Source organism: Falco punctatus (assembly GCF_963210335.1).
Source record: "Falco punctatus genome assembly, chromosome: 3".
Lineage (NCBI taxonomy): Eukaryota > Metazoa > Chordata > Aves > Falconiformes > Falconidae > Falco > Falco punctatus.
Window position 1 is genome coordinate 93,365,531 of NC_137582.1, and position 18,608 is coordinate 93,384,138.

The 18,608-nt window shown below is 38.5% G+C and overlaps 1 protein-coding gene across 5 annotated transcripts in view; it reads right to left on the bottom strand.

The window, feature by feature from the left end:
- The window catches only part of LYRM4 (LYR motif containing 4), a 91,900-nt gene that overhangs the window by 30,977 nt on the left and 42,315 nt on the right, over nt 1–18,608 (bottom strand). Inside the window, exons 4-5 of one of the 5 annotated variants that reach the window (XR_013926903.1) lie at nt 17,195–17,274; nt 15,375–15,487 (exon numbers count right to left, since the gene is read on the bottom strand). The exons of 2 other annotated variants lie outside the window; for them this stretch is intronic. Coding sequence is in view for 1 of the 3 variants with exons in the window: in XM_080379981.1 (XP_080236107.1) it covers nt 17,224–17,274 (51 nt within the window). In the remaining 2 variants the exon portion in view is untranslated. The remainder of the gene's footprint in view (nt 1–15,374; nt 15,488–17,194; nt 17,275–18,608) is intronic. 2 more of the 5 variants (XR_013926902.1, XM_080379981.1) reach the window with 2 other exon arrangements.

Sequence of the window (18,608 nt, forward strand, 5' to 3'; positions counted from 1 at the left end):
GAATATTTTACTACTATTTTCAGCCATCTGTACTACGTTTTCTTTCAGCTTAGGTTTGCCAAAACTGTACTGGAAGTCCCTGTAATTTATGCCATCACGTGCTTCTTAGAATCAACACACCAAATAAATGTAACACTAGTGTCACTAGCACTAACTACTGAACAAGGGTTCACACTGGCAGAAGCACAATTCAGTTGTGTGTACAGCTGAAGCCTGCTAATTATTCTACTTTAAGGTTTCTCTCAGTAATAAAGGTAATTCAGAAGGAAGCTCACCTACAAGTTATAACACGTTGATAGGACTCAGAAAGCCATCGCTAATTTCCTTGTTCAAACACATGCTCTTGTCATTGTGGACAAGTCTTTTGGAGTGCATCTACGCTGAGCTTTTACTTTATACATGGAGCACACTTTTAAATTGAATTCCTTCATCCTCCATGCTTTGCTCCACGTGGTGGCCCAGCATCTCAGAGTGCATGGGCTGGATTCTGCTCTGATTGAATTGTGTTGCAGATCTTCTCCAGAAGCACACCGCGTGTGCCCCAGCAGTAACTGAGCACAAAGCTGTCAGGACTAGACAACAGCTAGTCCACAGTAAAAATCAAATCCCAAAGCATATACAATGCAGACATCAGGCTCTTCACACAAAGGATTCTGCTTTACTGATATGTTTCTACAGATCTGCTCTATGCATTAATGCAGACACTGTCTCAACTTTTTCAGCTCCCCATACAGACTGTATCTTTTGGGGACGGTGATGTTTGAGCCCACATCTATTTGGCAGTCATGCTGCTTGTACCAAGTTCAGCAGGTCCTTCCACCACCACTCCGTTATTTCTTTGTTATTATGATAATTGCTTTCATGGCCAGGAGGTGAGCAAGATAACTTTCTAACAAACACTAAAAAATAAACCAGGGAGTGAATGATACTGCTCTTATTCCACAACAATAGAACAAGTTACCTTTCAGCTGGATCAGCTTTGTTCATCTAAATAACCGTTTTGGCTTCACAAACGGAGACACTATCACAACAAAGGTGAGGAGCTGCTTGTTTCGACACTGAAAACATGTCAACCGAACTATGGCCAGAAGCACAGACATAGAAGTGCCACAAAACCTTCAAAAACAGACAGGAAATTTAAATTTATAATATTTACAGCATTTAATCTATTCACAATAGAGACTCTTCTAAATACTAGCACAAAAAGCAGGGGCACAATACACAGCCTGGAAGTTCAGAGTGAAAAGCACCAGTTCAACTAACAATGATTTCAGAAAGATCACAAAACCTTGTAGAGGTTTCTCTTTGGAACAGGTTCTTGCGGTTGAAAATTATTATTCTCTATTAATATGTAACCTGATGTCAACTCTTGTTCTACTTTGTGATATACTACTATTTCCCCTCCCTTCCCTGCATTTCTCACCAGTTCAGCAAAATGAATAGCATGTAAACTAAAAAGGGAAAAAACAGAAAGCAAACACCTTTATGCAGATAAGCAGTATTATCTGAGGTAGCACACCCAAATTTATTTGCAAACATAATTAGAGAAAGGCTGCTGCAAACTGACAAGTCAAAAGAAGGCTAACACAGGTAGCAGCAACACGACTGACCAATTATCCACTGCAGTAGAAAAGGATTACTTAGGAGGAAAAGACTTACAGATACATATGGGAAATAAAGTGATTTTTTTCTTCCCTTTTATGCTGTTTCTTTAAAGAACAGCAGCTAAAACCAGAACTAATACGTAGAGCTGGAGGGCAATTCTGTACAAGGCAACTGTCACACACAAACGGTGTGTTTCATCGCTTTGGTAGAGATGTATTTGTGAGCTGCAATGGTGCTGAGCGAGCCTGCGGTTTTCCTCACAATTTCCTGGATAAGTTGTGTACTTTTTTCCCCACTTTGCCTTAGGGCAAACAGTTTCACCACACAAGCTTTGTCATTGAGGACTTCTCCCAAAGCTAATTTACAAGCTGTTTTTCACACACCAATTCCCAAGGAGCATTTCTAGCACAACACGTGGCCTGACAACTGTAAGTACATATCAGAGTGGCCTAAGAAGTTCTAACCCTTCAGCTGAGGTACAGGAACTGGCTGCACCTGCGCTCCTAGTCTACCAGGATGCAAAATTAAGTAAGCTTACTTAGGTACCCAAAGTTTTTATTTGTGCTGCAGCAGGCTAGGGATGTGCCTGCAGCTGGTTACTGCATCTCAGCTGAGGTAGCAGCAACTGTCAGCAGAAGGACCTGCTGCACCAAACCTAGCTCAGCTGCTCACATTTGCCTATAACATCAAAGCTCTTCCCCAGCCCCATCTCTCATTCAGTACAGTAACAAAAATTAGGTATTTGTAGAGTGCCTTCTATGAACAATTAAGCTAAAACTACCAAACATGAAGAAAGGAAAAAATTTTAGTAAGTGAAATGAGGATAATGGGGAAGGAAGAAGACTGGGGAGGAAGGCAAGTATGAAAAAGGAAGAAGATAACTGGGTTTAAAAATTGTCCATTATGGCAGGAAAATACGTATCTCCATTAACTGAAATGGTCTAAATTTGCAAATTCATCAAATATCACTCAAGTAAATCAAAGCAAAGATCTGTACCTTCTAGAAGTTTTTGCTCAATGTTGAAAAGTTAGACTAAAGCAATAATTCTAGGTTCAGCAGACTGTGATCTATGGTAACGTTCAGTTATCGACTGGTAGGGGCAGATTAAAAAGAAATTTCACACAGTATTCCAATACCTATGCTAATATCATTGACAAAAAGACATTTTGGCAGCATTTGGCACTAAATAAATTGAAGCTGCTGATACATATTTAATATGGAATGTTATCTCCTCGCAGGCTATGGCCCAGCTGAGAATGGTCAGCATGAGAGGAAAATCTGAGTGTGCAAGAAAGTTTTCTAATGATTTAATATGCGGCATCACTTATTCCAAGTTAGTCTTGGCAGAATTATTACTCAGAAGCACCGGAGATCACGTGCCTGTTATCTTTGACCTGTGAGAAGCAACAGCCCTGAAGCTGTCCTCACTCGTGTGGTTGGGTTGACGTTTCTGTGTTTCTGTGCAGTCTACCATGGGCTCCCCCTCTGCTGCTTGACTCTGCTGGGAACTGCTTGTTAAGTGATTGGTCCTCTGGTCTGGGGGCTGCCCAGAAACCAGCCTCCTGTTTCTCTAAGGTGGAACTGCTAAACAGAACATCTACTGCTGAAAGATGCTCTTTGCATACCTTTGATTAAGGTCCCGTTGCATCTTTCAGAAGCTGAGAGATGTTATTCTGCAGCTTTTAAGTACCAGTGGCTGTGATTTGATGCACTTTTTATCCTGTTACTGGCTACCACTGTCACTCAAAAAAAGCAACCATGCCCCTTCCTGTATTTTTTCCTCCCCACTCTGCTGCTGCTGGCACCAACATCGGTACAGCTGTTTGGTGAAGTGACTGGAAAGTGGCCAGGCTAACCACCACCACCACTTTAGTACCTGTGTGGAAGAAACAGCTTCCTAGCCAGCCTGATCCCCTTTCCCCTGTGCCACACCACTACTCATACCACACAAGGGACCAGGCAGGACCATTGTGGCAGTGCCAATTTAAAGCTTTTCTTCAACTACAGACTGATGGTTGCAATCTACCCCCATGAAATACTTTGGTTTGAAACACATATCTTGCGTTGTCTTCCCTGAGCTGCTGAGTGACTTGGTTTAACCTACATCACAGGTACGTCTCAGTGAGGCAGCTAATTGATCTTTCTGAAGTGCTGAAGTTTCTGCTTGAAACAAACAAATTTCTTCAGAATACCTGAATATCAAATATACTACACAAGATCTCATTTGCAATTGTGTTCAAACTGCAAGAAGAAAAAAAATGTGCCAAAAGTAACAGTTTTAAGCTACCGAGAAAGCAATTAAAGCAACAGCTACATTACAAAATAAGTTACTCCTACTACAACAAAGATGCTTTTTAAGGAAAAAAAGTACAGCAGTTCTATACAAAGTATAGCCAGCATGTTTTGCAAACATCAATAAAGAAAGCAAAATTTGTGCCCTTGGTGACAGCTCTGTTTGACAGTAGCAGGAGCCTTTTCATTTTCCAGTACACCGGGTACTACTTTACGTCAAATATATTTATTAGAACAGCAACAGCTATTTTCTGTGTCCGTCTTACCTGAAGAAAAGTATATGGAAAGCACTATTGCACAATAACATTAGATCCTTGCTGCGCATTTTTGTAGGGGTTTCTTCAGATCGCTACAGGCCATTAACCTTTCATTTCAGGTAAGTAATGAACAATGACTTTTCCAACAAAGGAAATCAGCTGTGTTACCAATGCTAACTCCACTTTTAAATACATGCACTGACCCCCTGTGCATACACTTGTAATTTATTTTTTTTTTTTAAAAAAAAATCAATTCTTGTATGAAATGAGAAAGGTTCCTTTTGGCTTTACCTTGAGCTGATAATGAACAAACCCTCAGTGAAGCCTACTCCCAAGGAAGTCTTCCTTAATAGCAACGATTAAAAATAAAATGAAGTTTCTACTTAGGAAGCGAGATGTATTGCTTCCTGCTCCCCTTCACCAGGGTACCTTGTAATTGGACCAGTGCTAATTGGACACATCAGCCAAACAATTTAATTTAAAAAGGGGAGAAAAAAAAAAGACTCCAATTTCCCTTGGTTTCTAACAGAGTTAGTGTCATCGACCAGCACCAATATATTGAACTGTGAAATCAACACAAGACCTTAATTACACCGGGGAATAGCACAGGAACACTCTGGTGGGGGTCCTTCTTTTTCATTTTACTTATGTACCAAAGTAACGTACATCTTCAAGCAGAAACACAAAAGTGTTTCTTAAAGAACCTTCTCTGATTTAACACATCTTGTACAACAGTAGGATGGGCAGAATAGGTGCAACTACCACAGGCTGCAAAATGTCTCTGTAACATTGATGTGATTTTGCATCTGGATCAAATCATCAACTATAGAACAGGTTACATTTTTTTGCCTAACATCAGGGCATATAATTTACAAAGGAGGTGGTAAAAGCTGACAGATTCAGGACAGCAAGCTATAAGAAACAGAGACATAATTAAAAAGTAGGTTACTTTTTAGGCAGACACTAATTGGGAAAGACTTGCTTCTCTCTGTTTTTTGTTTATATGTAATGGTGGTCAAACCCACATAAATAATACCAGGGAGGTGAAAATCTTAAGTACCTGGGGGAATGCAGTAACAACTAATACTTATTTTTCCTTTCTCACTTTGCTTCATTCTGTTAATTCATCCTTAAACCTTGTGCCCTTAAATCTTCTCTTCCTTTCATCATTTCTCCTACTGACAAGGCTTCTTCCTTTCCAAAAGCAGCAGTTGTGAACTACTTCCTTTTAACATTTTATTTCCCAAACAAACTTCCTCCATGAAGCGGCACACACCAACCCCTTCTCAGCAGAACGTGTAAGAGCCTGGGAGAGGTGTTGGAGAAGAAAGGAGAGCTAGAGGAGACTCTGTCTTGCATCTTCTAAGGCCGCCTTTTCCTTTGTACTTTTTGTATGGCAAAACCACTAGAAAGGATGCACTAAAAACATGCATCCTACTACTTCCTTCCTTAAATTCCATATATTTGCATTCATAATTAATTTTGTTTATGAATTCTAAGACAGATTTTATTTCATGTTAATAGGATGATAGCCTTTAATTTTCTACAAAACACTTGGAATGTTTTTGCTGCAGCAATATATAGTTGCATAATGGCTCAATGTGTTTTATTAAACTTCATTGATACTTCCTTAATATTCTGCATGCAGAAACTAGAATGCAGCAAACTGCTGATGGGCTGCATTTCTAAATTTTGTATTGCCTCAAATACTAGCTCAGTAAAGACTTAAAAAGTAAAAAAAAAAAAAAAAAAGTAGAAGCCCCAAGAGATCAGACAGACTGCTATTCTAATTTGTTATGAAAAGGCAGATTCAGGAGAGATTTCTGATTCTAGCAGTATAAAATTCACAAGCCCAGAAAGCCTCTCTTTTCTTTTTTCCCATAGAATAAAATACATAATGCCACATGTTAAAACAATGTTAAAATGCATAATCAAAGACATAAAAGATGACTTGACATTTATCTGCTGAATTAAACAGGGATTACAGCACATTCTGTATTTTTAGACCTTCTGCCATATAATTTAGTTTCAATCAACATATAAATGTGAAGGAAACAGTTCCCACAGTGAACCTCTAGATTCCACATTAATCATTGCTCTGAAAGACCATTTAATTACAGCAAGAATTAAATATATCAGGATATTTCCCCAAAATTGCTCTACATTCTCCCCAGAATTTTCTGCCATGTTCTGGTCTTTGTATGAGACCCCTCGCTCCCTGCTAACATTCAGGGAAGCTCCGACTGCAAAAATAAGATACAAATACAGATTTCTGCTATTCAGACTGCCTAGTAACTGTATACACCAGCTACTTCCCCTGCCCATCTCCTTCAAAGTGGTTTGCCAGAGAAAATTATAGAAACATGATTAATGTCCAAATAGTTACATAAGGAAGATTTTGAAGATTCCTCCAACATCCTCCTTCTTTATGTTCAATTCATCATCTTGCAACCCAGTACAAAGATGCTGACTGGGCTATCCCCAGCTAGAACAGTACCTTGAAGACATCATAGTTTCCCCCTAAAGTTTAAACAGTGAGTGATTCCACAGACCTGTGGACACTGATGTAAAATTTCAACAACAAAGGACCAAAGGAGACCCAGCCACAAATGGCAGGCTTTAGCAATATACTTTCAGAGGATTAAAGAAAAATAAATCCACTGCAACAGGTATACTAGCCATTCCTGTTTATACTTATGTATTTGGAAAAGAAAGTATTCTGCCCAGGCTTTTTTGAGCCAGAAGTCACCTACAAAAAAAATAGAAAGTGAATATGAATCAGAGGGCAACTATAAACTTATCCTTCATTTAAGTAATTTTAGTAACTGAATTACTTCACCATCACAAGCAAAGTCTAGCACCAAACTTACAGATGGTACCTCTTTTTAATTCTAATTTTCAATGTAATACTTTTGCTATCACCGTGGTGACATTAATTAATACAATGTCATCTCATACTAAAGATAATGAAGAGTAAGTCAAGTTCCTATAAATAATTGTTCTTTGCATGAACTTTGTTTTAGGAGCAAACATACAATCTTAAAAAGAAGAAGAAAAGCCTCTTTATACACTGGCATGTCTAACAAAAGGGATTGCTCTGCTTAGGAATTTAAAAAAAAAGTGCAGGTAATTACTGAATGTTGTCTCTATTAGTATGAGTACAAACTCATGAAATTAAACCTTATTGGTTTCTTGCTTTACATAACAGAGAAGTTAAAATACTTCATTGTCACGCAGAAAACAAAACAACTGCATAAGGTTGGGTTTACGTTAGCACGCTGTCCAGCAACTATTTGAGTCTCTTGCGCTGTTTCTCTGCCTAATTCCCTGGTCCTCAGAGATGCCTTTCCAGACTGAAACCACGAAGCAGTTATACAGCACTGACTGACAGACTGCTTTTAAACAAGCAGCTTCATTTGTTCAGGGTGTTTTGGTTGGATTGTTCAGCTGTAATGATCCTTTTGATGTAACATTACAGTTCTTAAAAAACACAATTCACTGCCACAGTGCACATAGCAGCTACTGCTACGCCAATGTGATGACCATTACTGTGAAGAATCTTCCATTAATTTACAATCAGAAACAACCACAGGTTTCACCGTAGGATCCTATAATGCCACAGCAGATCTCTGAACCTGTTCCCATTCAAGTTGGAAACGTATTTTGTTTCAGACTGTAGAAACCTTTTAGCATTGGTTGTCACGAACCACATTATAGCTCCATTAACAGGTGTTTTCTCAGATGTCATTAAGGGTTAACACAATCCTACTGCAGAGGGTAAAGCTGACTTAAATTGGGCTATGATGCATTTGAATTTTTGTTCATAATAATAAAGAGAATGGGGTAGACTGGGAGGCTTTATTGAAAACTGCTGTTTACTTACAGACACACTCTATAAAGCAGAAGACGACTGTTACTACATGTAGAGGATGCAGGAGATCCTCCAAGCAAAACTGAGATCTAAACACAGTAGATGTAGTCCTAGCAATCTGTGAAGTGAAACATGAATGTTCTTGCAGAACTACAAAAACAAATGCATGCACACACACAATAACCAACTGCAAAAGACGCAAATATTTTTGTGGAGAAAGCGACCCTGCTCTTAAAAAGGTCACTAGGGATATACATAGTGGTGGCAGCAGATAATGCAACATCAATATGTGTAGTCTAATAAGTACAGGTGGCTTGCACACCTATTAAAAACTTGGGTGATCATCAGCTAATAGCTCAGTGTTGCCAACGGCTTCAACAGATGTCAGATAACAGCAAGGAACAAAGGCTTGGTGAAAGAACACACAACTCTCCCCATTCTTCCAAGCACCTGCTACCCAAAAGGTGACACCACAGCCTGGGCATCATTAGGAATACTTGCCTGCATGGACATGACCTAAGTGACAGTCATTCCACAGAAGATAATAAATACAACAAATTCCTCTTATACACACATCATCACAAGGTCAGCAAGCTTTTGTCAGAACTCACCGAAAGAACTATACATTACCTGTGCTGTATCCTTTATTCTACACCAAAGCTTCTTGAAGAAGTGTGCAGAACTAGCTAACTTTCTTGTGTACTGGAACAAACAGTTGTTCTCTACATATACAAGGAACAGTATTTTGCTTCTTTGCAGAAATGCAAAAATAGACTCAAAGTGATCATTCAGGAAATTGCCTAATGCGAAGGAGGCATCCTTCAAACCTATTTTCAGCTAACAAAAGCATGGGCTGTGATTACTTTTCTCACATGGTGAGAATGAAATACACTTTTTTTGTTTTCCCCTCTACATATTTATTTTGGAATACAACTTTTCATTCCCAGTTTAGCCTTTAACTGCTTCCTGAGTGACAAATGGTGTGCTGTGGGGAAAGCAGCTTTACCTTAGACTGAAATTCTCAGCCAGCTTCACCCTCCCCTGCCTTTATATTTACAGACTTTATTTACAGACACACCTTGCATTACCAAGTCTTGAGCCTGCACAAAGTGCCTGCAGAAATGCTGCCGATTCAGAACGCTTCACCTACACTGAGACAGCCCGCTACACCCACTTCAAACAGGGGTAGGTGGCTCTGCAAGACAAATAGCAGGGTAGCAGCAAACCTCTGTTATAATTCTTGTTATGGCTTTGGGAATCAACTCTTTAAAAAAAAATAAAATTGATAAGAACAAAACATTAAAAAGCCAAAAGCCCTTCTCTCACCCACAAGAAAACATTAAAATCATATGTAGTGTAATTACTCACTTGAATCAACCACGATGTTCCAACATATCCCTCCTTAAGTGAACTGTCATCCTATACCACATACTTTATAACTGAACATCACAAGTGAGAGGAATTTTTGTACAGCATTAACGAAAACGTGACCAAGATTAAAAAGGAAGTGGTTGAAATTCTGATGCTCCTTCCTGAGCTGGGCACTGACAAAACACTACAACTTCCAAGGACGCTGCTCTTCCAACTAAACACCAGATTGTAAAGGCATGAATGATGACTGATGCTTCCTCACCAGCTTAAAAGATTCTGGACTGAGGATGCAATCAGAGGGTTCTGTGATGGAGCAAGTAAAAGTGACACAAAATGCTTGAAATCCCTCTGGCAAAAGAGAGGGGCAACAGCCAGATGCTGCACCCTCTGAAGGCAGGCATGGAACTATTGAACGTATTAAATGTAGAGTATGTTGTTTTGTCCTTTCTTCCCTCCCATCTCAAGCAGCCATGTTCTACTTTGCTGCAGGGGCTTCAGGAAATTAAATATTCTATATTAAATATTCTTTATTCTGTAACTATTTCTGCTGAATGGATTATCTCCCCTACAGAATATAAGGAAGCTTAACTCCTGCACAGCACAGATGCTAAATGCTTGCTGGAAGCTTGGAACAGAACAACACTGAAGGATAAAGGGTTCCCTTACCAGCTCAAATACCTGTTGCCATTAGAATTTAAAAGCCAGAAAATATTTGAGTGGAAAATAAGTCTAAATAAGCAAAGAAGAAAGCAAAACCACACAGGGAATTAGAAGTCAAAACAAGGCTGAGGATGTTAAGTCTGTACTGAGGATGCAACGTTTTTACTTTTTCACTTTTTGAGTTTGGAAGTAATGGAGTGTTTTTAAAAATGTAAAAATACCTGACAGGTGCATTTATATGGCTATTTATAATGTCTAAAAACAAACCAAAACCCATCCTCATAACAAATCATATGGGCACAGTATTCTGTTAATTCCATCACAGCCATATTGTGAAACAAGTCACCTCTCAAAACATCTGAAAATAATATTCACACATGTGAATTATGTGAAATGTGTGATATTTGGCTTTTTGGATTAAGTGATGTAAAATTATTTTTGTGGCACCTAATTATAATTAATTTCTTTGTTTTTAAAAGCATGTATAAATAACACAACACTTAACAGAGCTAACATTTATTTTCTTAGCTGAGAGAACTATCTGAAATAACTGTAAAGTTTAGTCCTTTGAAGAGATAACTAGTTTCATGATATGACTGAAATATATACTGCAGGTTCTCTAATGAACAGAAGAATGAGGGTAGGCTATGAATTTTTTTATGGACATCCCATCTCTGCAAGCATCGAAGACTGATAAACAACTTTTTTCTTTTCAATAACTTGCCCTACACGCATTTGCAGTGGGTGACCTGAGGAAGTAGTTTATGTGGAAGGGAGATCTTGGGAGTTTCCAGGTAAACAGCATCTGCAGGACAGGTTTGCCAAACGTGGCATCACTCACAGACAGCTCTATGATGCTGTAGAGGTTTGATGCCTGTGATCTCTGACAAGGAGCCAACATGTCCTGTGCATGCTTCAGATATTCCCAGCAAGCAGCCAGGCAATCTTGCCTGTTACAAGCAGCAGAGGAAAGACTCATGCCGGGCCCCAGTGAGGAAGGGAAAAAGTCACTGCAGGCCGTAAGTCGCAATGCCAGAAGAAGACCACATTTTCAGCTTTGACAGAGAAGCGATCTGTGAAATGAAAAAAAAAAAAAAAAAAAAAAAAAGCAACAAACTACTGCAGCTCTAATAAGGCAGATCAACATTTCGTGCACTGATGGTGCAAGGGGTTGCATTAACAGTAAGTCCAGCAGGACTGACTGACAGAATGGTGAAGTGCTCTAGCTCCATCTCCTCTGGGTGCGACAGTTATCCATCACCAGCTGGCTGGAACACAGAGGGAGAACAGTGCTGATAGACGGAAGAAAGGAACAAGATCCTGCAGTGTCTGTGGTCCTGCTATCAAGCTGGAAGTGAGCCAGAAGAGTGACAAGACCTCTGGTCCTTCAACTTCCTTATTAGAACTGACTCAGCTTGGGTAAGATCTCAATTTGCCTCAAGGCTTATGAACCTCACAAGGGCAACTTGCAGGGTCATGAAGTCCCAAAGCAAGGCCAGGATGGAAAACCCCATTCTTGGGATCCATCTCAGCAGACCAAGACTCACTGCAGCACAGGAGGATGCAAGGTCACTTAAGAAAACACCTACCCTGTAATCTTGGTAACCAGCATGAACATGCCTGAGAATGAGCCTGCAGGAAGTACCTCTGGCAAGACAGTGGCATTTGAGCGGAGACCTAATGCCAGATACACAGCCGGACTGAGGAGGAAGGAATTGCTCCTCAACTACAAGAAACGGCTGAAAAGAAATAGAAACTGAAAGATCACTGGAGAAAAATCAAAGTAGAATGAAATCCGGAGCCCTCCTGCCCCCAGACCCTAGCTCCAGCCCAGGGCACTGGAGAGGAACCACAATGCTCATCACAGAAGTTTTGCTTTGTATAAACTACACCTCTTTATTATTATAGTTACCAACAGGGCATTGCTGGACAACATTTCCCATGGATGACTGCACTTTTTGAGAGTACATATAACAGAATATCTAGAATGCCAAGTTTTGTCATGACTACAACAAACATTTTATGTAAAAAACTGAAGAGTAAAAAATGGCCATCTGAAATGCCTGCAGCTGTGCTAACACCCTCCTGCAAATATCCACACACCACAAACATCATCTCAGTGAGAAAGCTTCAAGCTTGGAATGAAACAACATTAGTGGGAAAAAAATAAATGGAAAAAAGATGTCCTCTTGCTTTTTTCCCCCCTTTCACTGCTTTGGATGTACACATTGTCAAGCCTTTGAGCTTTGTTTAATTATTTTGTGTAGGGGACCGCAGTCCTCTGAGTGTTTGTGTGTGCATGTGGAGTGAACATATAGCAAAATTCCATAGCTACACAAACAAGTTAATAGGACTTGTAAACTACTGAACTGTTCCTCAGCTTCCACTGTTTCAGTTTCTCATTCCTCAAAACTCAATAAATCCAATACCAAACCACTGAGGAATTCTGTATCTGCTTCAATAAACATCATCTGATTAATGATAAGAAGAATGACATGGGGTGGTATTACCAAGAAGACCCATGCAGTGCAACATATTTTATCCGTCCTACTGGGAAAAAAAATAGTTTTACTGAGAACAGTACTGCCTAGCAATGGTAGACCCTCAGAGTGGGAATTCGAGGATGCCATTACCGTATTTGTGGTCTGTCTGAGGGCTGTACAGATCTGCTGGCTTTTATCTCCCCCAAGTGGCCAAGCGAGTCCATAAGTCTGCCTTAGAGAAGCAGCTTCTTCCCTCTAGAGCATCTTCTACAGTGTCAGACGAAAAGGTTAGTGGTGGACTAAGGAAAGTTCAAAGCTGAACAAAAATTCATTAAGGAAGCGCAGGAATAGCCCAGTCTCAAAAGTAATTCACTTACTCCACATATTCCCACATAACTCCTAAACTCAATTCTGAACTCCCTTTCCAGCTGAATAAACTGAATAAACTATAACTTGAAATAGTACCCATGTTTGACAGTTTACAAGTGGGTTTAATCACCTTGGTACAGATTTACTAATAATTTATAATCCAATTTGTCTTTGAAATAACTAATATTTCAAGCACCTGACATCAGAGGTATCTCAACTAGTATAATCTCACTGCAATTAATAGCCTCAAACCATTCAATTGCCATCTATCACTACTTCTCAAACAGCACTGATTACAGTTACTTTCCATTTTTCTTTAATACCTCCTGTAAATTAGAGTAAATAAGCAAATACCCTTCACCCTTTTAGTTATATGTAGCTTTTAAGAAAATGGTGAAAAGGGTATGGAAAGAGGAAATCCTTACTGTTATTTCAGCTATACTTTAAATCTGTTACAAACATTAACGTGGCTGCAGGCGAGTTCAGACAGGATACAAACGACTGTCCTCCACTTTGCTCTTTCCTTCAATCATTAAAGTTTACTTAATATTCATGAAAAATACTTTATATCCCTGGAAGCTAAAAGCCTCTCTTCATGCACAGAACAATTACACCTCTGGCTGTACCATAAATTACCTGAACTGTCAGGACAACATACTTACAACCTTATCTGGAAGACCAATCCTAGATGTGAGAGAAGAGATTTATTTTCATGCCTAATAATTAGTAAAAATGCTTTGCTGTTTATTTAAGTTATAAAGAGCGCTCTTTATTTATGTTTGTTGAATATTACCATGATCACTAGGAAATCTTTCAAAGTCAGTGAAAATTCTGAAATGGGGAATTTCCACTGATGTTTCTGCTTACTGCTCACACACACTGAATTTCCCAAGAGATATATATGCAATTTTGTGATTGATCTTCCCAAGGAAAGGTCTAGCTGGAGGCAGCTGGCTTGGGCTGGGAAAAAGCAGTCACCAAACAGGCATCTTTCTCATTATGACAGGCAAGGGTGGCACTGAAGGTGATATTAAAACACTCTTCCTGGTTTGTCAAAGCTGTCCCTGCAACTGGGATGAAACACGCACAGCTTTCCACAAACTGAAGTTCAAACGTACATGTTAATTTCCCCTCTAATTGGAAAAAAACGCAAGTAGACTTTTGTGGAAACAATTTATGAATTACAGCTTTGGCTTCAGGCATACCCTTATGGATCCACTGCTGTTTTATGCTCACAACTTTATTTATTTCTTATGGGAGGTGCTGTGCACTACAACAACTAAGACTAAAGGAGCTGTTTTAGTCCAATTCCTGTTCTCACCCTGCAGAAGTTTTCAGAAAAAATCACGATGCTGATTGACATTGCAGTGTTTATCTATTCCCAAAGCAGTTTTTTCTCCCATGAGGTAAGAGCAAGACCCTTCCTAGATTCAGTAGGGAATACAGTAAAGACCCATAAATAAAAATATCCTTTTGATTTAAAAAAAGATTTTAAATATTTTGATCTTAAAAAATAAGGCTAAAACAAATATGTTTAAAATCTGAAAGCTGACAAGGATAGAAATCTCTGCTTATTACTACTTAATGTCACTTTCTACACCAGAAATAATCTGCAGCACCTATATCAGAGAGCAGTCATATGGTTACTTTTAAGAGAGAACAATGGAAATTACAGTTTGGCAAGCATATACCATGATCAAATTAAACACTGCTTTTCTGCTCTGTATAATTTACATACACAGAATTTGCTTTTTAAACAACATTGGCATTTGGAATTTGTTTATATAATAATAAAACCAGACAGCATTACTCCTATCAGGTTCCCTAGCTCTTTGTGTATCTATACAATAATGATATCCTTAGTTTGTTGCAGTAGTTGTAAAGTTTCTCTGTAACCAGTTCCTGTGTAAAAGAACAAAACAAAAAATAAAGTCCTTAACTCACTACTGTTAAGAGCAGCTTTCAGTTTTGTAAACTAAGTCACTGCTGATGCTTGTTAATATGGTAGCAGAAAACATTATTAGCCCTAGTAATTCAAGTTAGGTTTGCAGCAATTTCCAACCTACGTCAGCGGGCCCTCAACTTCAAGAAAAAGCAAACTGAACAGCAACGGTCAAATACCAAAGAGAACAACCACTGGATCTGACTTTGTTCTCACTATGCACAAGCTGAGTAACAGCTGCCCTTTGCGTTCATCCTTTTGTGCATCAGATACACAAAAAAAGAAGAAAGAACTAACTCTTTAGCAGCTACATGCCCCAGTATGCACTGTACAGGTGACTTCATGCCCATCATACAATGAATACTGCACCATGGAAGTGAAAGCACGAACAGCAAGGTGGGTAAGTGGCTTTTTAATATTATTATATTGCGTATTTCTCCTACATAAGTTTTACAGTGTATCTGTACACCAACTGTGTATAATGTAAAAGCTGTGCAATATAATAAAGAAAAATGCCACTTACCTGACTTTCCATAATTTGGTCTACAAGAATTCAGTCTCACTAGTATGCTAAATATTAGGATGTCATAGGAGAGCAAAGAGTCAGTCTTTTGATGACGAAGAATGTCATGTAGCCTAAAAAAAAAATTACAAAGGGTTTTTGCTTCTCTAAAGGAAAAAACAAGACTATATTAACTTTTCTGTTAAGCCAATCATTTACTTTTTCCTTTGAATGAAACAGAAGGTGTTCCTGCCACTTTTTGTTACTCTTTCATAGGTGTTTCTGCTACTCCCCATACCATTTCTATATTCCTTCAAAACAGAGCCACTAATTTTTCCCAAATGTTTTTCTTACATGAGATTTCTCTGTTGATAAATAAAGATACATCCAATATACACAACACGTTCTAAATCTATCTAAACCACATTCAGGGGCAGGAACATGGGTAGGAAAGTTAGAGGAATTTCATAGCCAGATGCAGAAAACTACTGTTGATAGCCAAAATAATTGTTTCTAAAACTACAGAAAATTTATTGCAGCTTTAGAAGACTGTTTAGGTGTTAAGTCAGGTTCATATATTAAGAATACACACACCCACCCCTTGGATTTAGAGAATGCACCAGGCCTGCAAGTACCTTGACACAGCATGATAAGTAAAATTAATGAAAAAGTCATTTATAAAGGACAAAAATAAACCCCTAACAAGAGCAAACAAGCCCCCAAAGCCCTACCAAATTCCAGAAGGCTGAATTGCAGTGTGCTATCAATAGAATTTACATATCAAATACTGTTTAAAAAAATTAAAATCACTTACCATTTACATACACACAACACAATGAGATTTACTGAAATACTGATACATAAAACAACAGTAAGAGCTCTAAGATCCTCTTAGTGCAATGAAAGCTGAATTGGTGGGAAAAAGTAGATTCGATTTTCTGTAGAGGTGTAACATACTTGTGCTCAATAATCGGGCTAGACAGATAGCTAATGCCCAAATCTACAGCATCCTTTGATAAAGTGTAAAGAAACCTCAGGTACAGAACATTGTATGGAGGCAAAATTCAGCCATCTTCTGACTGAGGTCAACTGAAAACTAGCTTTACACATGAGATCAATAAGAAAATGAATAACATTCCTAGCCTGATACTATCTGTGCAGGGGTAAGATACTGTTGATTCTTCCAAACCAACAGTATGGTTTACAATGCTTTAATTTCCTTCTTATTCCCAATATATCCAATTCAAATAAAACAGACCTCTATTATGTAAAACTGGGTAAAAACCTTGGGTTTTGGGGTAGACTACAGCAATATGTCTTCCTCTGATGTTATACAGTACTCCAGTTTATGTTTCTCGACTTTTGCATGAAGTCAAGTTTTACAAAGACTATGTGCCAATGAAATAACAAAGGCTGAAATTTAGGTTCATATTCAATTCTACACAAATTCCCAACAGAACTAAGAATACAATATTACACAGTATGACACAAACAGAAAACTCTTACTGTGTCTCTGTAATGTCTGGCCAAAATCTTTCCACATTTGGTGCTTTTCAGCAATAATCAGGGAATTCATTAGCAATGCTCACAAGCTTTAGAATTATTTGTTAGGTGTCTGTTGCTTATTAGGGTTTCCATCCCCAGAAGCTTAAAGGAAGCAGAACTCAAAACTGAGGAAGGACAAAGTAAACATGAGTTTGTTCACAGATTACACAGGAAGTAAACCAAACTCTTTGTTCTCAAGGGCCCTAAATTTATGAACTTTAAATTCAAACTATTTAAGTGCTCTAAAGCAAAGTTGAAAAGGTAAAAGACATTTCCTAGAAGAAAAATGTACTTACAGCACTCAACACCAAAAAGCATCTTCATACTAAGCAACCCTTAAACCATCTTCGTCGCATATATGCAACTGAAGAATTACCTGTTTTAAAAAGGTAGAATCCAAGACAACAGGTAAAGACAAAAAGGATAAATGATGTTCTACACTGCTGAAGTTTGTGGTTTTTTCTAAACTTCTGTTCCTTGAAACTAAACACTGGATTATCTCAAAGCCTTTGCAAGTTTCTTAGATATGAAAACCCAAACATGCATAAATACACACCACTTTTCCACTCAGCTATAGGGCAAAGGCATTACATGATTTTACCCTTGCGAAGTTTTATTAATACCACTTAAATGTTTTCTTACATCTCAGGAGAGACTTTCTTCCCAGTATCATGTGTTTCACATTTGTTTTTTATCTATGGCATTGCTCTCCATGCATCCTCCCTCTGACGGCTACCATTTAGTATAGGTTACTGCAGAAACACCTGTAACTAATCTATAGTTGTGTTATAGAGGCATGGTCCTTACACATGGGTTTCAATATTTCAAAGGAAAAGTTTTGGGTAGATATGGCTTCATATTTCAGGAATTTCAGCCCTGCCTCTTACATAAACCTTCTTTTGACCACAAGCTGCTCTTCTACTTTTTATTTTCTTCTCTTTTAAAACTTGGAATGAAGGATAATAAGGTTTAAGATTAAGGTTTAAAATAATTTGGAGGTGGATAAGCACATACATGGAACACCCAAAAGAAAGGACAGTACAGCACAGTACCTAAATAAGAACAGACTACCCAAAGCCATTTAAGATATGAGCAGAATTGCAAGAGCAGCTCCAGTGGAGGTAAAACATCTTTGTGCAGTCTTCACAATCAGCATCCAGCACGCAAAAAACATGTGAAATGTTTACAGCTTTGTTTGCTTTTTACCTTCCAATTGATCCTGGGATTAACAATCACGCCATGAAACCAAAGGTAAAAAAGTCCAGTGGAACATATGATGCAGGACTTGACATTCATCCCATATCTGGCCAAAACCCTAGCATTTCCAAATCAGAAATAGCTGCAATTGATTCTTTCAATATAGGACTATTTTCAGAACAGATACTGCTTAAATGGCTCTTGATAACATAGAATTTACATTGTCCCCCTCAGTGTGACTTCTACCAACTGCCTGGTTATCTAATACTACCAAAAGAAAACAGCTAGAAATCTGAAATGCCCCCATTATTACTCTGAAGAAATGGAACTGAAAGATTCTTTCTGTCAGATCAGGAGATCAAGCTCTCAGTTCTTCCAAAAATTTTACATGGGATTGGCAAATATTTAATGTTTTTTTACTACAAAAGCAGCTGTTCAACACAATTCTTAAGACACAGAGAGTAGTGTCAAGCAAAACATTTACAAGTAAGTGTAACAATACCACAGGTTAAA